General features: G+C 33.2%; 1 protein-coding gene across 8 annotated transcripts in view; it reads right to left on the minus strand.

Annotated features, from left to right (window-relative positions):
• The window catches only part of LOC145266927 (fibroblast growth factor 18-like), a 789,681-nt gene that overhangs the window by 47,957 nt on the left and 719,471 nt on the right, over positions 1-22,253 (minus strand). For 4 of the 8 annotated variants that reach the window (XM_080122720.1, XM_080122723.1, XM_080122725.1 and 1 more), the window contains 2 exons: positions 20,290-20,340; positions 1-116 (listed from right to left, as the gene is read on the minus strand). The exon at positions 1-116 is cut by the window's left edge and continues 50 nt beyond it. In XM_080122720.1, coding sequence (XP_079978846.1) covers positions 1-116; positions 20,290-20,340 — 167 coding nt within the window. The remainder of the gene's footprint in view (positions 117-20,289; positions 20,341-22,253) is intronic. The other 4 variants (XM_080122722.1, XM_080122726.1, XM_080122727.1 and 1 more) reach the window with 1 other exon arrangement.

Genomic DNA, 22,253 nt, shown 5'->3' on the forward strand with positions numbered 1-22,253 from the left:
AGTTGTATATACTCCTCCGTACAACGAGACTGTATCTGTATCTGTTTCGACTTTTGGAACTGTTCGTTAATGTCTGCGTTCTTGTGTTGTTGCAGAAAGGTGGACGCATTCTGAAACTACAAAACGGAAAAAGAAAGATGGAAACCGTCATCGGGGCCATTATTCGCCACACTTCCGGTGACCGGAAGTTAATATCAAACAGCCACATACATACGCATACACGCATGCATTCGCAAAAACAAACATGCGCACACATTATACTTTTTTTTCTGGCGTCAATCGTTGAATACTATTGGACTATTTACTATTTATACTCGCCTAGTTTTTTTTTTTTTTTTTTTTACACAGTGATCACCACTTATCAAGGCCCGGAAGCCACTCAGGGATAAGGGTTATTGCAAGTACATTACGTTAGCGTGGAGATTTGATGGAGTGTTTACTTAAGGGGGCGGTTCATTAGGAATTTGTTAACATTAGACTTGAAGACATCCAAGTTGTAGTCCCGAGGGAAGCAGGCAGACGGAACAGAGTTCCACAGGCGTGCAGTTCTAAGAAAGAAGCTTTGTTCATGGAATCCGCGTTTTGATTTAGGCACAGATATAGAGTGGGGGAAATTTTTCACAGTGGATTCAGCTAGACGGGTGTTTTTCGTGAAAGATTGTATTGTAGTTGGTATTAATAGAACTTAATTTCCTTAACTTTATGCCAATTACGATAGCCTGCGGAGCCAAAGGTGACTTGCGGAGTCAAGGATTAACTTGTGAGCTTTGGAATCCCCTTCCTGCTATCTGTTTCCTTGACTGTACCGATATGCAGGAGTTTAAATGTCGCATAAACAAACATCTTAATTTATTTTTATTTCGGACTATTAGTCTCATCTTTATTAGTTGTTGTTTTTTTATCTTTTATTGGTTTTTGTTTATTCACAACGTTTCGGCCAACTATTCCTCTGGCCTTCGTCAGAATGCAGTTAGGAGATTCGAAGTTCCTATCCGTCGCGGTTACCACCTGACGAAGGCCAGAGGAATAGTTGGCCGAAACGTTGTGAATAAACAAAAACCAATAAAAGATAAAAAAAAAAACAACTAAAAAGATGATAATAATAGTCCGAAATAAAAATAAATTAATATATAATGCTCATCTCAAAAAATGAATTCCAATTAAGGAATAATATATATATATAAACAAACATTTTGTTGATCTTTGCTAAGCATGGTCCCAAAGAGTAGCTCCTTATATCCGAGTTCGCATCTCCCCACTAGCAGTAATTATCACTTCTTGCACTGACGGAAACAGTAGTCCGAAACACATATGTCTGCAGATTAAAATTTATTGAATATATTTATTTAACGATATTAGTCTAATATATATATATATGTGTGTGTGTGTGTGTGTTTTGTTCTGTTCTGTTTTTTTTTGGGGGGGGGGTCACTACTATATAACAGAATTCCCTTTTATAATAGTGCATTTTCTAATGGTGAGTCGGCTTATGCAGTTGCTATGTCTACTACAACTTGAATTTAATTAGTATACCTCCTGCATTATTTTACGCTTCTGAATTTTTGAGATGAGGATTGGTTACTCATATTATTTGGATTCATCGGACTACTGTTCTCATCTTGAGTGTGATTTTCACAACGTTTAGGTCGATGTAACCTCCGACTTTCTTCAGGTGTATCTTGTCGAACTCGGAAATTGCTCTGTTGAACTCGGGAATCTGTACGGAATTTCGAGCGGAACCTTTTATTTACCTCGCGGGGGTAGCGTGCTCTTGTTCTGTCAGACATTACTGGATAGAGGTCCTAAGTAATTCGTAACACCGAGGATTGAACCTTCAACCTTCAGGGGAATATCATTTTTACAATTGATTTTTCCAAGTACTCTAACCACTGCGCCATGGGTCTGCGGGGGTTACATCGACCGAAACGATGTAAAATTCACACTCAAGATGAAAACAGTCGTCCGATAAATCAAAATAATGTGCATTATTTTATGTGTTCTTTTTTCTTTGAAACACTTAAAGACTAATATATATATATATATATATATATATAATATATATATATGTGTGTGTGTGTGGGGGGTGTATGCACGCACAAGGTGTGAAAAAATGATCTGACATGTGTAGGTTAAAAAAATTAAATAACAATTAAATGAAAAAATAATCCTTTTAAAAATGTACGTAGAACGCCATTTTATTTCAATTGCGTCAACATTCATTTATATGTATTTATGCATTTCTTTTTTAATGGTAGAATACACTTATGAATTGGACTGCTTAACTTCTTTGCGTAGTGATATTGGTTGGTCCGCAAGATCACCTGATCTAAACCTCTGCGATTTTTATTTTTTTATTCGTGGTGATATTTGAAGTCAAACGTATCCAGCCACCGCCCTCGATCTCTTGAAGAATTAAAACAAGTTATTCGTTCTAAATTGCTGCTATTTAAACACAAAATGCTCCATCAAGTTATGGAAAACATTGGTGAACGTCTACAATCGTGTATTAGCAATGATGGGAAACATTTGGTCGATTTAATGTTTAAAACTGTGTAACATTTAAAAAAAAAATATGTCTTTATTTAAGTGGAATTAATTTTTTCTTTTCTTTTGGTAATGGTGACTAAAGGGAGACCCTATCTTTCAAACACACCGGAAGTTGGCACACGCGTCTCTCAATTGAAGTATGGAAGCACAGAATCGATACAATTTTCAATTATATTTTATGTTTATATTTTACACGCCCTTCTAATAAAAATATAAATTACGTAAACTTTTTATCAATTTTTAATATTTTGACAAACCGGTTCTCGCCGGATCACCGAAGTTAAACAACGTTGAGACTCGGGTGACCAATTGGGAAGGCGATACGCTGTATGTACCGAGAGATAAAAATACCAGGTTAGGAAACTGGCGCGGTTAATTTCTTCTCTCGAGGGTAGATGGGCCTCTGTTAAGCCGTGGTAGGCATCCCATCTAGTGATGACGTCACGATTACATAAAATATCCTTGATAGCTTTTGCGAAGCACCAAGTATTTCCAGGATTTGTTCACGCTTTAAATGCGCGTACTGCTATTGGATGAAACAACAACCAGGGTGTAATATTGTGGTGATGAGACAGTCGCTGGGGCTTGGTAGACAGTGCGAGACTTATTAGATTTGCGAATCTTTCCTTGTAAATAATGCATGTCACTAATAGTAACGTTAACCTTTGCCGGAAACGGAGCGAAAATTCGTGAGATATTCTCATGGCCTCTATGCTACAAAACAAACAACTGATTGATTCATAGACAGAGTACCTATGAATAGAATTCGATGGATAGACGAATAGATAGACTGATAGACGGGAAATTGTTAAGATGTTTATAGGTGGGAGGTGGCGGGTGGCAAAGTGGTACGAGAGGCGGATGGATATGGGGACTTTTTAGAAAGTCGGCCGGGGATAATCAAACATCCCTTTTGTCTTTCCTGACCTAGAAAAGAAGAACACCGCTCAGTGGGATAAGGGATTGGCCTCCCGAGAGCCGACTTTCATTTGACTAATATCACAATAACTTACAGGGTTACCAGGCGCTGCCCGGGGACCAATCAATAAAAAATCTCTCCGGTACATTAAAAATTAACTTTACTTTAAGACATAGATAGTGGATTAAAAATGCACTTTTTACAAGAGAGTCACTGCTTCTCAAGGCTCGAAGGCCACTCGAGGATAAAGGTTAATGACTTATGAGGGCAGTTCAACAACAGCGTGCTGATCGATTGTGGTTGAAATTGGGTAAGAATTCGATTTATTAAGAAGACTGTTCAACAAGAACTTGTTTACATTAGACTCGAAAGCGGCAATGTTGTAGTTAGCTTGAAAGCAACCCCGCAGTATATAGTTCCACAGGCGGGCAGTTCTAGAAAAACTAGTTGATTCGGTGAGTTTGCGCATAACTTGAGGCAGAGATAGATATTAGATAGAATTGGTGATAGTAGTTACAAGTAGACGAGTGCTTGTTGTGAATGTTTTGCGAGGAGGGACATTGATTGGAGCTCAGTCGAGCACCTGTAATGAAAATAAGAATAGAGCAGAGATAGATTTGTAACTTTATTTTTCCCGTAAAAAAGAGTTTTAAGGGGGGGGGAAAGGATCGTAGACTAGATTTTGCAACTGGTTTTAAATCTTATCACGGTAGAAAAGGGCGTTACCTGTCAAGAGGTTGTAACATTACTCCATCTAAGGACGTATTTGATTGATATAAAGGTAGAGGTTTGCGTCGGGAGTGAGATACTTTCTGGAACAGTAGAAGGATCCAATCATTTTACAAGCTACCTAGGCAAGAGATTTGATGCAAGTGTTCCATTTCAAATCAGGAATGGACGCTAGTCTCAGAATCTTTTGAAAGTAAAGTGCTTACTCGGTACCAGAGAGATATACATCCGTTTTATCAATCCTAATTACGGACCCTTATACCCGCGTATTGAACGCTATTAGTACCCGGGTTTATCAATTTTCCATCTTTAATAAAAGTAACTGATTGTAGCTGGTATGAAAAAACCAAAAAACATTTGTGAATTTTGAGGGGGGGCTATTTAGAGAGCAAGTAACTATGATAATTTTCTATAATTTTATTGAGAAAAAAAAAGCATAAGAAATTACGGTTTTACGTCAAAATGATTCACGTCGATCTGATGCAAAATATCTGTTATGTATAACTCTTGGCCGGTATTTTAAAAGGACATTAAAATCGGCGATGGTATCGGAATAAAATATTGTAATCGTTCCACCATCTATATATATATATATATATATATATATATATATATATATATATATATACATACATACATACACATGTATATGTACATATATACATTTGCATATATATGTATATATGTATATATATAGACATACACATTTGTATATATACATATACGTATGTATATACACATATACATTTACATATACATACATATACATTTACATATACATACATATACATTTACATATACATACATATACATTTACATATACATACAGATACATTTACATACGTAGGTATACATATATATACATTTATGCATACATACATATGCATTTATATATGCATACATACGTATATATATACATATATATACATATACGTTTATATATACATTTATATGTACATATACGTTTATATATACATTTATCTGTACATATACGTTTATATATACATTTATATATACATATACGTTTATATATACATACATATATACATATACGTTTATATATACATACATATACATTTATATATGCATACATATACGTTTATATATACATACATATACATTTATATATATACATACATATACATCTATATATACAAACGTATATATATACATATACATCTATATATACAAACGTATATATATACATATACATTTATATATACATACGTATGTATATACACATATGCATCTATATATACATACATATACGTACGTATGTATATGCACATATACATCTATATATACATACATATACGTACGTATGTATATGCACATATACATCTATATATACATACATATACGTACGTATGTATATGCACATATACATCTATATATACATACATATGCATTTATATATACATACATATACGTATGTATATATACATACGTATATGTATGCATATACATTTATATGTAGATACATATACGTATGTATATATACATGCATATACATTTATATATATATACATATATATAACTACATGTGTGTGTGTGTGTGTGTGCAATAGTTCTGTCTGTGAAATTATAAATTGTTAAAATAGTTGTCTTTAATTAAACTGATAGACCTAAAAATCGAAGGAGACGGTTTTGCCGAGCTTGCTCGCTTTCTGTCTGCACCCCCTTTCCTTCTCACTCTCTCCTTCCACCCCCGCCCCCATTCTCTGTCGTCTCCACCCTTTTTATCTCTCTTTTTCTCTCCTATCCATCAGCAACGCCTATTTTTATTATTCTTTTCTTTTTTCAATGCATTTCGCTTTTGGGTTTAAACGTTTCTTTAATCTGCGTTTTGGGGGCATGACTCGATACTCAACAAGTATTTCTCTATTTTTAAACTGTAATTTCTTGAAGGCCACACCCATCCAACATCGCTCAGGTGAATTCATTTGCCTCTTTGCAGTCTATTTTGAATATGAATAAATGGCTATGAAATTTACTAAAAATAATATGCAGATATGTTTAAATAAATATGAAAGTTTTAGTTTGGCAGGTATGATTTTTTATGGAAATCCTTCCAGACAAGCCAGGAAGCCACTTCATGTAAGGTGCTAAAATACTATACCGCATTGACTACTAGGAACAAAACTTGTTAAAACCTCAAAAAAATCATTTTATCACCCATTAAAGCAACCATTTTGTCCGACCTATATGTATATGTATATATATATGTATATGTATATATATATATATATATATATATATATATATATATATATATATATATATATATATATTAGCAAAAATACCCGTCGTTTACTGGGTTCAAAAACAGCCTACAAAAAATGGACACTGATTTATGAAAGTATGATAAGTTTTGAAAAGGAAGGGTTGTAAAGAGATAGCTTCGAATGTGGGGGTATCAAAACCAAAGCAAAATATGATGAAAGTAAAAATAAAATAGATAAACCCCATAGTTTATTATGCCATACCTGTTCACACTGAAACACTTATCACAATATTCTGTGGATCTATATTAAAAAACCTTGTTAAACTTTGTGACATATTTCCATTCTATGGAGGTCAGGCGCGAACGAACACCCCATAATTTTATTATACCATATTTCTTCAAACTGAAACATAATTATCAAAGTATAATTACGCAGATAGATATGAAAAGTCTTTATTAAAGTGTGTGCCTATTTCCATTCTATGAAAGCCAGGCGAGAACGCAGACCCCACAATTTTATTATACCATCCCTATCTAAGTCAAAAATACTTATTAAAGTATTCTTATGTACATCTATATCAAAAACACTTGCAAATGTTTTTTCTATCATTTTTAATTTTTCTATTTCCATACTTTGTGGACCAGGCGCGTACGCAGACCCCACAATTTTAATGAATCATCATTATGCCAGATCAAACATACCCATTCTTGTGTCTCGATACATTTCTATTATTATATGTAATCAGTTATCTATAATAGTCAACCATATATAAATATATATATATATATATATATAATTAGAGAGAGTTTAATGATTAACGTTAAATTCTGTAGATTAAAAAATATATAAATATATTTAATTTGAGAATTTATTGTTTGAAAAAAGGAATATATGGAGAAAAATTATGTTTATTTCCTTAATCTATGGATTTTAAATAATGAGTCATTGCATTTCATTTCCTCTGGTGATGAAAATCCATGGATTAAGGAAATAAATATTTTTCTTCGTATATTTCTTGTTTTAAACAATAAATTCTTAACTTAAATATATGTGTATATATTTTAATCTACAGAATTTAACTTCAATCATTAAACTTTATATATATATATATATATATATATATATATATATATATATATATATATATATATATATAGCTCTATGTCTATCTGTCCGTAAATCTGTCTCCAAATTTTCAAATTCTATCACTTCAGAGCGGCGCTAGGGTTCCTAATTAATCACATTTTTCTACTAACCGTTCTTTAATGGGTCTTTAGCCGGTTATAAAAGTTTTTAAGGGCTAAATAAAGGGGTCAAAAGTGAGAAAAAAAACTTATACATTTTGTACATTCATTTTAGTTCATTTTTTATTCGTTCATATGCGTGTCACCTTGGTAGAGTGGTAACGTCACCAACTTTGTACTGCTCCCATTTTGCTTTTGGTTTCGATTCGAGCTGATGGAATCATAATACTTCTTTTACTTTTGAAATCACAACTCTATAATAATAAATTATAAATCTGGACATTAAAATATCATATTTAAGCGTATTTTACGACCGGACCCCCCCCCCGCGTATATATATATATATATATATATATTTGTGTGTGTACTTATTTTTCTCAGGACACTCCTACAGGAAACACATATCAAGCACACATACACAAAGACACACACACACACATTATATGTGTGTGTGTGTGTGTGTGTATGTGTGACAGTCTTATGATGAAGCTTCTATAGCACATCTGGCAAAGCTAAGTTGTCATATTTGTGGTCTAATCTGCAAATCTAAAAGTGGCCTGACACGACATTTGAGGATTCACAATTTTATCATGCGATCACCTTTACAAGAAGGAAAGTGTTTATGTCACATCTGTGAACTTTCATGTAGAACTAAAGCTGGATTGAAGAGTCATCTACGTGCACACGGACGCAATAACACTTAAGGAAGAAATGGCAAACTTCTTTCAAGAAGTAGCAATTCTCATATGTGTGTGTGTGTGTGTGTGTGTGTGTGTATGTGTGTGTGTGTGTGTGTGTGTGTGTGTGTGTGTGTGCATAATACCATCCAAACGGTAAAAAAAAATAAAAACATGCATTGCAAAACGTGCACGAATAAGCATAATGCGGAAAATACCGTTTGGTCGTCCAACAACTGACAAGCATTCATCCATAAAAATCAAATTTATAAATATAAAAATAAAATTTATTATTATTATTATTATTATTATTATTATTATTATTATTATTATTATTATGATATTTTCCAAATATTCGTCGTCGTCGTCGTCGTCATCATCATCGTCGGTTAAATGTCCACTTAACATGCTCGCATGCGTTAGGTGGCTTTCAGAAATTGACTTACAACCCTGTCTCTGGCCGACTTATTTATCCCTAATTTCTTTCTCAAGTCGATTTTTTTGTTTTTATCACCAACATCTTATCCTTACCTTCGCCTTTTTGCTTTGCAAACGGACCCTGCTGCCACAACTGTTCTACGTGTACTAACCCAAACAACTCCCATCTATTCTTTCCATATCATAATCTGTGTAACATCCGTCTAATTCTTCCATGTGTTTTACAGCTTTAAGAAACTGGCCTTTAAAAAAAATCTATCTCTGTCTAGGTCTCTATTTCCCCCCTCTTTCCCTCCCCTCCCGCTTACATTTTTATCATTTTCTTTCCATTTTCCTTTACCCTAAAGTTCTGCACACATCCCCCTATACTGTCCAGATTTAATTTTCTTCTGGGGTCATTTAATCTAAGTTTATCTCCACATCCATCATATCATTGTAATATCGTTTCTCTCCATGCAACACATGTCCTCAACCTTCACTGGAAAGGTTTCATTTACATACATTATCCTTAGTGCTATCAGATACAAAAATATTGGCTCTCTGTTCTAAACATTTATTTTTTTTCTTTCTTTCCAAAATTTAATTATGCTCTGCAAAGTCAAAAACAAAAAAAAACAATTTCCTTTACAAAACTAGCAAACCAAACACCATGAATAAATATTTGAAGATATAATGAATTTAAAGCATAAAAACTTTTACCAAAATGAACAGATTCTGTATTAAATAACCTGAAAAAGGGGTTGGTATGCCGTAAAACAAAACAACCAAACTATACATATTTCATACACATGTTTGATAGACTCTTCCTTTAGTCAAAAGTGGTAATGCTCTGCTAGTTAGTAATGACGTAAGTTCACGGAACTATTGCAATCACACTAATACCTCATTATCTCTATGCTATAATGGCATCACTGAGGTAATAAAATGCCTGAACAACCCCAATAGCTTCGCCATTCAAATATATCCACATCTGAGTTCTCATCCCTCTCTATTGTCTTAGACTTTTAGAATAGAAACTGGTTATTGTCTCTCAACCTGCTGGTATTTCCACTGAACTTCTTGTGTAGCCAATGCTTTAATTTTGCTTCAAATAATATTAGGAAATAACTTCAACTGTAATTCTCACATGACAATCTATATTAGTCTGTGTATCAGTTCCACTTTTTCTTGGAAACTACTGGGCGATCTATCTGCAATTTTGTACGGACCTTTCTTATGATGAGGTGAAATGCCAATCATACAGTGTAGTTTACAGCCAAAAAATAAAAAAAAATAAACGCAATATATTTCTAAACTAACCTTTCTTTGGCCAAGTCGATATCCTTTCCTTGTGAACCGCACTTGCTACCTCAACTTTTCTTCCTCTACTAACTCTTATTCATTCTTTCAATGTGGCCATATCATCAAAGTCTCCTGTTCTACACACATCTCCCTATACTGTCAATATTTAATCTTCCCCTGAGGCCATTTAATCTAAGTTCGTCTTCGTTCGCATTACACATCCATCGTATCATTGTAATATCGTTTCTCTTCTGCAACGCAAATCCTCAACCTTCACTGGCAAGTTTTCACTACTATACATCATCACTTATGCTATGAGATCAGACTGTATAAAAATATGGGCTTTCTGATCTAAAATGCACCAAACATTGTTTTGGGGTTTTTTTTTCTTTCCCAAAATTTAATTGTGCTCTAATTGTTTCACGTTTCTTATGCACAAATTGGTTACAACTTCTGACCTACACAAATTACCATAGTGCAAAAATTTGATTGCATGAGATTTTCTTCAAAAAAAAAAAAAAAAAAAAAAAAAAAAAAAAAAAAAGGGACCAGGGGTATTTTGACCATTCTGAAAACTTTCCAATACTAAAGCCAGCGGACCGCTCCAGTAGACATCTCACTCCTGATGCAATTCTCTACCTATATAAAAGCCAGGTACGGCCAACGATGGAGTACTGTTGCCACATCTGGGCAGAAGCTGCTAGAAGCAACTTATCCTGCCTTTACAGAGTTCAAAATAGACTTTGTAACTTAGTGGGGAATGCCCTTTTCTCTTCCCTGCAACCTCTTTCCCACAGAAGAGACGTTGCGAGCCTGACTCTGCTTTATCACTATTTTCATGACAAGTGTTCGTCTGAGCTTCAATCTATGGTCCCCCTTCGCCAAACTTTCACGAAAAACACTCGTCTAGCCAAAATCACTATCAATAATTTCCCACACTCTTTACCTATACCCAAACCTGTATGTAAATTCCACGAACAAAGCTTCTTTTTTAGAACTGCCCCCCTGTGGAACTCTCTTCCGATTGCCTGCTTTCTAGCAGACTACAATCTGATTATCTTCAAGTCCAACGTAAACAAGTTCTAGAACCGTATCCCTAAGTAATCCAATTTACAAAATACCCACTACTTATGTTTACTACGCTATAATCACTTTGAATAATGTATACCCATTAACCATTAACCTCGAGTGGCCTCCTGTGATGATTCCTGTGTAAAAAAAAATATTCACCCTGGGCGGCTTGAACCCGTTTCCTCCGAGGGAGGAAGTTTCATAGGAATTTCACAAGCGGTCCATAGTCGCATGTATATCCCAGTCAGAGGAAATGAGGAAGTTAGGGTTTTTTTCCTACATTCATACGCCTGGTATTCTCAAATGGTTACCCATCTAATACTTACCAGGCTCAATGTTGCTTAACTTGTGCGACCTAGCAAGTACCGGCGTGTCAACGTGATTTTTCCGTATATATTGATAACGCCGTTTATATAAGGCGCCCCAATAAAATATTTACACTCTTTAAATTATCTTAATTACTACCTACTACCCTTTATCTGTACGAAAATCAAAACGTAGATTCCATGAATATAGCTTTGTTCTGAGAAGTGCATGCCAGTGGAATTCTCTTCCGTTTGCCTGTTTCCCACCTGACTACAACTTGGACGTCTTCAAGTCCAACATAAACAAATTCCTGATTAATCGCCCTCTTAAGTAAAACACTTTATCAAATCTCCAATACCAACTATTACTATGATATTATCCCATTGATTATTGTACACAAAATAACCCTTATCCCCGAGTGGCTTCCGGGACTTGATAAGTGGTGATCCCCATGTAAAAAATAAAAAAAAATAAAAAAAACATGAATACGCTATGCCACGTCCCCAAGAGATGCGTAGGAATACAGAATGGCACTCCCAACAGAATGGAGCACTTCCCCACTATCATTATGACGTAAGAGTATATTTTGATAGTGTTGTGTCTGCACAAATAATTAACAAGAACACGGAAAGTAAAGGTATAACAATAATATACTAGGAAGAGAAGTTATATACATATTTACATGTCTTCAGATATTCCGGCAGGTGGCGTGTTGAATGTCTTACTGGAGGCAACATAGGCGTCTTGCCTATTTGGCGGTCGTTGCAGAACTCTCCCGGTATTGGTGATTGATACCTTTATATATCTCACTCACCCGCCTATGTTAATTAGTGGGCGTCTCCAAAATAGATAGTTACCTGTGAAACAGATAGTTACAACGAAAAGGAAGTATTGAGTACTCTGCACGCTCACAAAATTTGACCCCCACCCCACCATGGATTTTTTTCTCTTTGGGGGGGGGGCAGGTTGGGGATGGATGGCATGTTAAACACAGGGTTCACACCACAAAACGAACTGCAATGAATGAGTTGAAAGCAACCATTGAAAGAAGACGTGTCAACATATCCATTGGACTGATTATGAACGTTTTCCATTCAAGCAGTTAGCGTTGTTAGCTGTTCATGGACCACAATGGCCAACTGTTTAAACACTTTCGATAATTAGCTGGTTATTATATCTATTAACAGTATTTTGGTTTTTTCTTATAACAAATGTTGGTTTTATAGTTGTTTAAAGCGGGTATACTTTTTATTGCGACACCCTATATATATATATATATATATATATATATATATATATATATATATATATATTTATTATATACTACTCATGTTCACCCCTTACAAAGCATATCGCCACTTGGACGTAAGGGGCTACTATTTGAGGCCATGTCTAGGAGAGATTTACAGAATATTTGTCTGTGTTACATTTAAACTTCTGCATATCAGTACAACCAGGGACAGTCAGCAGGAAGGGAATTCCAAAGTCTGAGGAAAAAAACTATTAGAATAGAAAGCTTTCTGGCATTTAGAAACATGAACAGTAAAGGAGTGAGATCTTATTGCTAAGCTGTTTTTTTTTCGGAAATATGTAAGTCGAGGGGATACAAGTGAAACGAGTTCATCAGAACACATTTCATTAAAATATTTATATATATCTAAACTACTCTAATCCCCCGAGTATTTATGAAAATAAAAGATTAGTCAAACAAAAGATTACCCGAATATAAGTTTAGCTGAATATAAGATTAGCTTAATATAAGATTAGCCGAGCGGGGAAAGTCTTTAAAAATTACACCGACGGAATTCTCACAAAAACTTTGATAAATAAAATATTCTATTAAAAAGTTTCTCAAAAAAAGATCTCAAATTACAAAATACAAAAATATTAAAAAAAAAGTTTTAAAAAATAATAAAATAATAAAACAATAAAAATGCAGAGAGAGATAGTAAGCGATGTATATAAATAAACCAAGAAATAATTTTGTATTTAAAATAAACAACCACAAGAAAATATAGAACGACGATAGAATCAATTTTAAAAATAAAATAACATTATATAAACATCAAATAAAATAATTGCATTAATAGCTATAAAATAAATTCTAAAAATTTAAATATTAATAAAAAAGGATAAAGGGAAAATGCAAAAAAAATGTAAACAACAATAAAAAAAAAATAAAAATGCAAGAAAACCAAATGCTATAAATTCAGGAATAATTAAGTATGTAATATAAGCAAGCGAAATAAATATAAAACAACGATCAAATTAATATTTAGAAAAAAATAACATTATCTAAAAAATCAAATGCAGTAATTCCATTAATAGCTATAAAATTCATTCTAAAATTTTAAATATCAAGAAAATATTAATCAAATAAAAAAGAGAAAAATGCAAAAAATGAAAACTCATATAAAAAATAAAAATGCAGGAACAAATATTTAAAATGCTGTAAATTTTGTAGAAATATATATTTAAATAAAAAATAATCAAAATTAAAAGATAACAAAATATTTTTAAAAAACATTAAAAATTTACCCCCACGTAAAAGAAAATAATGAAAGCCACAGTTTTATAAATATTAACACATATCAAAATGAAAAGATAGAAAAAGTAGATTTAATGGGAAAAAACTCACCGATACCAAAAAAAATGAAAAAAAATATAAGCAACAAAAAGCAATCACAAGAAAAAATGTTATTTGTAGAAAATGCATCTCAAAACAAAAAATGAACCAAAAGCAAAAATAAAATAAAATAAAAACGTAAAACTATATAAGCTAAATAAATAGATAAAATAAAATAAAATTGCCAGAAGTAAAAATAATCGAAAATTTAATAAAAAAAAAATACACCCCAAAAAATACGAAAAATAAAAAGTAAACAAAAAACATAATAGCACACCAAAAAGAAAAACAAATAAAAAAATAAATAAACGAAGAATATTTTCAAAATAAAAAAGGAAAACTCTAAAATAAATTAATTAATTAAATAAAATAAAACAAGGATAACTGGTCGCGAGAAGTAGAAATGATCAAAAATTTAAATTAAATAAATAAAGCAAAAAATGCGAAAAATAAAAACACACAAAAACTTTTGAAAAAGTGGTCCAAACATTAATCGCTACGACTTTATTATATCAATGAAACTGAATATCCAGGAAGCGAGTTTGATTCTTTTAGCCTCTCAGTCCATCCAACTACGTTAAACAAAATATAGCCCACATTACTAACGCTGAATCATAACAATGCAAAAAACACATACGCATACCTAATATAATTTAAATAGATTTTTTCAACGAAAAACATACATCGGAAAATTAACAAATATAAAAACTCAAAGAAATGAAAGAGGAATACAGAGAGGGGAGAGAAAAGGAAGACAATAAAGAGAGGGGGTAGAGTTATTTATTAATGTGTGTGTGTGTGTGTGTGTGTGTGTGTGTGTGTGTGTGTGTGTGTGTGTGTGTGTGTGTGCGCGCGTGTGTGTGAGAGAGATTTTGTTGTCTTGGAAGATTTTAACCTTTTAGTCTTTAAGGTTGGTGTAAAAAATAAGGTCATATATATATATATATATATATATATATATATATATATGTATTAGTTGAACGGCCAAAAAAAAAAACGACATTAAGTTGCACCAACCTCATATATAAACAATAAAGTTTGAGTCAAACATTTTCGCTTGGGCGTCAATCAATCACTGCTTTAGTTTGCTCCCAATAATTGATGCCATTAAGGTTCCTATTTACTTGCCTGCACACAAGATCAGAGTTAGACACAGGGTCACTTTTAAAGGTGGAGAAAATCCAGCTACCCAAAAAGAGGCAATCTGGATAGCAACAAAAATTAAAATTGTCTCAGTCTAGAAGGATTTCTTCCTCCACTGATTGAGGACAGAAAAGGTGAAGTGTAGTGTCAGAACAGATACTACACTTTGCTCCCAGCCAAAAGGCCTAGCAAAGTCTTACTATTATCGCTGAGATAATTCTGTGGGATCTAAAAACATAACAGTATTTTATCTCATGGCTCCCCAGCAGTGTTGATAAGACACCACCTCCCTTTTAAAAGCAAGAATAAAAAAGTTCTAAATATTTATTCTTTTATTTGTTTGGAGGGGAGGTTTATACTATTGATAAACTATTTTATCATAGTAATGTCTTCGTCAGATTATATTAAAATTACAGACAGATACAATCAAAAATAAAGAATCTATTAAAGTGCTAAACCCTTCAGCTGCTTTTTGGACAGTTTGTATAATCTAATTAAAAATTAGAAGTAAAAAATAATTGTGTATTAGTTTGCAAGTTTAAGCTAAAAAAAAAAAAGTTGGGGGTATTCTATTTTCACCTCAAACAAGGCACAGTGACACTTTGATGAAGGGGGCTACTCTCGGGGACGCACGTTGCTGGGATACTACGTAGAGTTGAGTAGCAAGGTGCCTATTCACATTACACGAACTTCTGCAAGTCGTTGGGAAAGCAGGAACCTCAAATGGAGTTTCACAATCTAACAGTTCTATGGCAGAAACTATTAGACTAGAAGGCCTTCTTACATCTAGGGATATCTACTCTGTAAAGGTGAGAATTTTCTGCTTGTCTGGTTTGTCTGGGATATTTACATCGATAGGGTACAAAGGGTTTGTATTGATTGAGATTGTCGGACTGACTTCCTCATCTTGGTTGTTATTGTCACAACGTTTCGGCCGTTTTGCCCTCCGGCCTACGTCAGGTGAACGGTTTGTTAGGAGTCTCGAACCCAACCCTTTATTATTATTACGGGGGTACCGTGTTCAGACTCCAGCTAGGCTTTGGGACATAGTTGCTAATTCTCTGTTTTTCAATGTTACTTTTTCACTGCTTTCGTTCAGGATTGAACTCAGCACCTTTGGGTAACTGTAAACTTTGATACAACGTCTAGGACCACTCGAACGGCCGAAACGTTGTGACAATAACAACCAAGATGAGGAAGTCAGTCCGACAATCTCAATCAATGAAAACAACTCATCTCAAAAATACAGACAATTACCAAAGGGTCCACCATTAAAATACTTGCAGAACAGGCAGGGGGATGCAACACTTCGCCGCTGGGACAGAGGTTGAAGCCTAGATAACAGTTCAGGATTTATCATGTTGGTGACTCTCTTTTGAACCCTGTCCAGGAGCGAGAGACTAGTAGCAGGTGCGCTAGCCCAAATATGACAATAATACTCCATACATGGGTGAATAGTGGCCTTGTAGAAGTACAGGATACTTTCAGGTGTAAGTAACTTTCTAGCACGGTAGAGAGAGCCCACCTTCCTTGCAGCAGACGTGGCAATGCTCTCAATGTAACTGTTCTAACTCAGGTTCCCTGTGAACGTTAAGCCGAGAAGTTTGAAAAGAAGTATTTTCAGGTAATGTATCTTTAGCCATAGTTTAAATCTAATTTTCCAAAATTTCCCGGTAATCACGCGCCCTGTGAATTATTCAACAAAATATACGTTATCCTCTCCCGTATGGATCATATAGACCATGGTTATTAAAAAAAAAAAACAATAATATAATAAAAGCTAACAGAAACGCAATAATAGTATCGAAATAAACCAACGCAAAGGTAATTGGCGTAATCTCCGATTATACAAGCAATTGCATTATGCAAAACAATTGCATAATTATTAATGTAGTTTACCAAGTTAGTATAACTAGCAATTGAACTTCTTATTAATAGAAAAAAACGCACACAGGGTGTATAAAATAGCAACGCAAGGCCAGGTCAGCCAAACATTTAAATTTAGTTATGTTTCACCTTCATTCGACCCAAACATAACATCCCGCAACTAAAGCGGCAAGATATTTGTTAACATTACATTTTTATTTAGGAATATTTGTAAAGTTAGGAAAACAGGTAATATTGACAGTAAAGTGTAAGGGGCTACTGTGATAGAGTATGTCTTATATATACGAAGGGGAAAGCACCGACCTTAGGAGGGACTTGAGCAGCAAAATATATTTGTTGACAGTACATTTTAATTTAGAACTATTTGTAAACCTAGAAAAAGAGATAATATTATAAATAAATCATAGTGGTTACCGTGATGAAGTAAGATTATGATTTTTTTTTTTTTATTTTGTATTTTCTTTTGTGGGGAGAGCTCCAACTGTATGAGGGAGTTGTGTCGCAAAATATTTGTTATTACATTTTTATTTAGAAATATCCGTACAGTTAGAAAAAAAAAAGCGTAAGGGTTTACCGTAATAAAATAGTGTTATTTTGTTGAGGGAGGAGCTTCGACTTTATGAGTAGCAAGATATTTGTTAACATTACCTTTATTTAAAAAAATATTAGTACACTTAAAAAAGAAGTAATATTGCCACTAAAGCGTAATGGGTAACTTTGATAAAGTAAAATTATTTAGGGGAAGGGGCTCTGAGTTTTGGAGGGAGCTGAGCAGCGAGATATTTGTTGACAGTATATTTTTATTTAGTAATATTTATACAGCTAGGAAAAGAAGTAGTATTACCACTAAAGCGTAAGGAAAAACTGAAATAAAGTATGGTTATTTGGGGAGGAGCTCTAAATTTATGAGGGAGATAAATAGCAAGATATTTGTTGACAGTACATTTTTATTTAGGAATATTTGTACAGGCGGGAAAAGGGGTATTATAGCCATTAAAGCGTAAATTTTATGAGAGAACTTAGCGGTAAGATATTTGTTAACATTACATTTTTATGAATATCTATAAAATTAAGAAAGGGGGTAAATGAAAGCAAAGGAAGGAATTCAAAAATACAAGAGGGAATTCCACAAGCAAGTGGTTCGAGGATAAAAGCGATAGCAGTAGAAAACCTTCAGGCCTTAAGGGAGGTTTAGAGTAAACGTGTGGGGCTTAACCAATAGTCTGATGGTTGGAATTATATATAAGGGCAGTGAACGCATCGCATATTTTCTCTACCTATATATAATAGGCACTTTGTCTGCATGTCGTTCTATAAGTTCGTTCCCTATGGACTCCAAAACAAATGGAGCCAATGTTTTTTCTTTTTTTTTTTAATTTTGACACAAATGTACTATATATGTTTGCAAGTGTTCGTAGAATAGTTTTGTATTGGAATGCCTCCGATAAGTACCGCTAATCGACAATCGAAAAAAGTTCAATTAAAAAAGGAACCGTCCGATTTGGAACCAAACACCACAAGTGCGTCTGAGAAGTTTTATCAGCGAACAAGCAGAAAAGCCCGGCATATCAAATCAACAGTAGCATTTATGATAAGACAGGGTCGCATTCAAAATGAGTGTTTCTGTGTAGAACACAGGTGAATCATGATACTTGACTTTTTAAACTTTAATTCATGCTGTTATATAGCAATAATTGTATATCGGTAGCCGATTCTCTACTGTCCAATTAAGACTAGAATGTATTTTGGACTAAGTGTAACTTTTTTGGATGAAACTTAATTATTTGCATTCTTCGAACTACTGTTTTACGTCAGAAAGTGTCAGCCACGTTAGAGCTATGAAGCATATCTTCTTTTATTAAAGCCAACATATAAAAGCTGTCTTTTTTTTTACATAGGAGTCACCACTTATCAAGGCCCGGAGGCCACTCGAAGATAAGAGTTATGGAGTGTACAGTAGTCAATGGGATAATATTGTAAGCGTTAGCAATGGGTATTTGGTAAATTGGATTACTTAAGGGCGCGGTCCATCAAGAATTTGTTTACGTTAGACTTGATTACAATTAAGTTGTGGTCAGCTGAGAAGCTTGAAATACTATTGCCACATCTGGGCAGGCGCTGCTCGGCACGCCCTATCTAACCTTGATAGAGTTCATAACTAGCTTCGAAACCGAGTAGAGTATCGCCTTTCTTCTTCCCTGCAATCTCTTTCCAATAGAAGAGATGTTGTGGACCTGTCTGTTCTTTGGTATTTTCATGGCAAGTATTCGACTGAACTCCAATCCATGGTTCCCTCTTGCCAAACTTTCATAAAAGACACTACTAACTACAACCAATGTAAACGATTTTGCCCCACTCTCTATCTGTGTCGAAATCTAAATCTAAATGCAGATTCCATGAACAAGGTTTCTTTCCTTGCGAAACTATTCCGCTGGCCTGCTTCCCAGCTGACTACAATATGGTTGTCTTCAAGTTCAATGTAAACAAGTTCTTTTTGAGCCGTCCCCATAAGCATAAAATTCTGCCCAATTTACACCATTAACGATTACTAGAATTATTAACCCTTATAGTCGAATGTCGGTCGGTGTTTCCTCCGACATTCTTCAGGTGTATCTTATCTTATATTATTCGGGAATCTTTCTGTTAAATTCTGAAATCTGGACGTAATTTTGAACGGAACTCTTTATTCAATACACGATAGCACGTAAGGGTACAAGTCAGAAGAAATTCACATTTTTTTTAGTATTAGAGTAACTAAATATAATCTCCCCAGATAAGTATAACTTTACAACTGAGATTTACCAAGTACTTTATCCACTACGCCACGAGTACTACTGGACAATTCTAGTATGAATTTCAAGAGCTTTAAACCTATTTTGTTTTCTAGATGTAAACTCTTACTTCTTATCATAATATATACCTATCTATTATTACAATACAACATTACGAAAAAATAATGTATTTTACAAAGACAAGGGCAAACAAGATATACTTAATAAGTAGTTGTCGTTGTTCGGCCAGCAGCAATGACATTACACAGTCAGAAGATACAAATTTAAGATATAAAAAGCAAATAAAGCTTCATTTCACTCAGGCTTTTTTTTCGGGGTGGAGGATAGAGAGAACCGTGGCAAATCCAAGACGTTTTGAGACAAAATAATCGCACGTTTTTAAGGCACGATGGTACCCAACTTACCTCATCAAGGAAACGATAAGGGAAATATTGGCTACCCTTTGCTTGCCGTTTCTGTGGTAAGAGAAAAAGAGAGAAAAAAAACAAAGAACGAAATATTATCGTTTTTTCCCGATGAGGAGAAAATTCGGACTGATCTAAATTAATAAATGCGATTTTTAAAAATATTTTTAACTCCTATATTAGCATCGAAATATCTCACTGTTATTTAATTACATAATACAACATAATATTTTGAAATATTGTGTGAATATATATATATATATATATATATATATATATATATATATATATATATATATATATACTACAGACGAAAGATACAAAGGCAGCTATGTGTATGATAAATTTGCAAAACTATTTTTAAAAGCTTATAATTAATGTTTGATGTTATTAATTTGTAAATATATTGTCATACTTTTACTATATATATATATATATATATACACACACAATTATGCTATCAAAGAATATATCTTTTATATATAAAAACTTATCGAGAAAAGCTCAACACTAGTAAGAGGAGCAAATAAATATATTTAATGAGAGATGAGGATCGATTTACACAAATATATATATATATATATTGTATCTACTTTTAACTATTTTTATCATATTATCTTATTCCCTCATTCGAATTTCATGTCTAAAAGCCAATTTTTATCCATGTTTGCGTTTTGTTTAATTCTGGGCCTTTTATCTGATGAGTGGCATTTAGCTTTGAAATGCCATGGACTAAAAATGTTTATCTATTTTTTACTTTTCCTAATTGTACTCATGATATATTAAAGACTTTATTCCTCATGTTTTTATTTAATGCACACATATATACACACATTATATATATATATATATATATATATATATATATATATATATATAATTAGGATATATATATATATAGATAGATAGATAGATAGGTAGATATATGTGCATTATGATTTTGAAATACTGTACATATTTATTAATAAAAAAAAGTCATAAACACAGCTATTTAATGCTTAACTTGTAAAACTATTTTTGTAAAGTTCATAATAAATCAATGTTTACTGTTATTCATTTGTAAATTTATTGTCTTCATTTTGTTATATAAATGTAACAATTATAATATATACATTATTCTTAAATACTGCATATATGCGGTAGAACCGGACGACATAAACACAGCTTTTTATGCTTGTTTGTAGAACAATTTTATGACGTTTATAATAAATAAATGATTGTTGTTAATTTAAAAATTATTGTCTTATATATATTGAAATATTATAAAATAAAAATTACAATTAAAATTGCCAAATGATCCAAGATGGTAAAACTTTAGAATATTATAAATATTAAAGAATTAATAGTTAAAAAGTAATCTTAACCAGGTGTAAAAGCTCGATAAAACCAAATAGGAGATAAGGCGTATAATAAGAGTATATAATTAATAAAACATGTTAAGAAACACTTTGAAAAAGAGTTAAAAACATATTTAATTTGAAAATAAAACACTAAATAAATGGATAGTCCTTAATCTGCGGAGTTTCTCTGATGAGAAGGAAAGTATTTCTTAGAAACTCCGCGGATTAAGGACTATCCACTTATTTAGTGTCTTCGTTTTCAAATTAAATATGTTTGTAACTCTTTTTCAAAGTGTTTTCACCATGTTTTATAAACTATTTGCTCTTATATATATATATATATATATATATATATATATATATATATATATATATATATATATTACATTTTCACCCCAAACAAGGCACATTGCCACTTTAGTCTAGGGGGCTACTATCAGGGGCAGAAACTACTGGGGCAACATGTTAGGATTTGGGCAGCAAGATGTCGGTTCACGTTACACTTGAACTTCTGCATGTCAGTACAGTTAGGGAAGCAGGAACCGGGAATGGAGTTCCTGAGTCTAGCGGTTCTGGGGAAGAAACTACTGAAGTAGAAAGATCTTTTTCATCTAGGGATCTCTA

Source organism: Euprymna scolopes, chromosome 42 (assembly GCF_053919585.1).
Source record: "Euprymna scolopes isolate OS-2025 chromosome 42, ASM5391958v1, whole genome shotgun sequence".
NCBI classification, from domain to species: Eukaryota; Metazoa; Mollusca; class Cephalopoda; order Sepiida; family Sepiolidae; genus Euprymna; species Euprymna scolopes.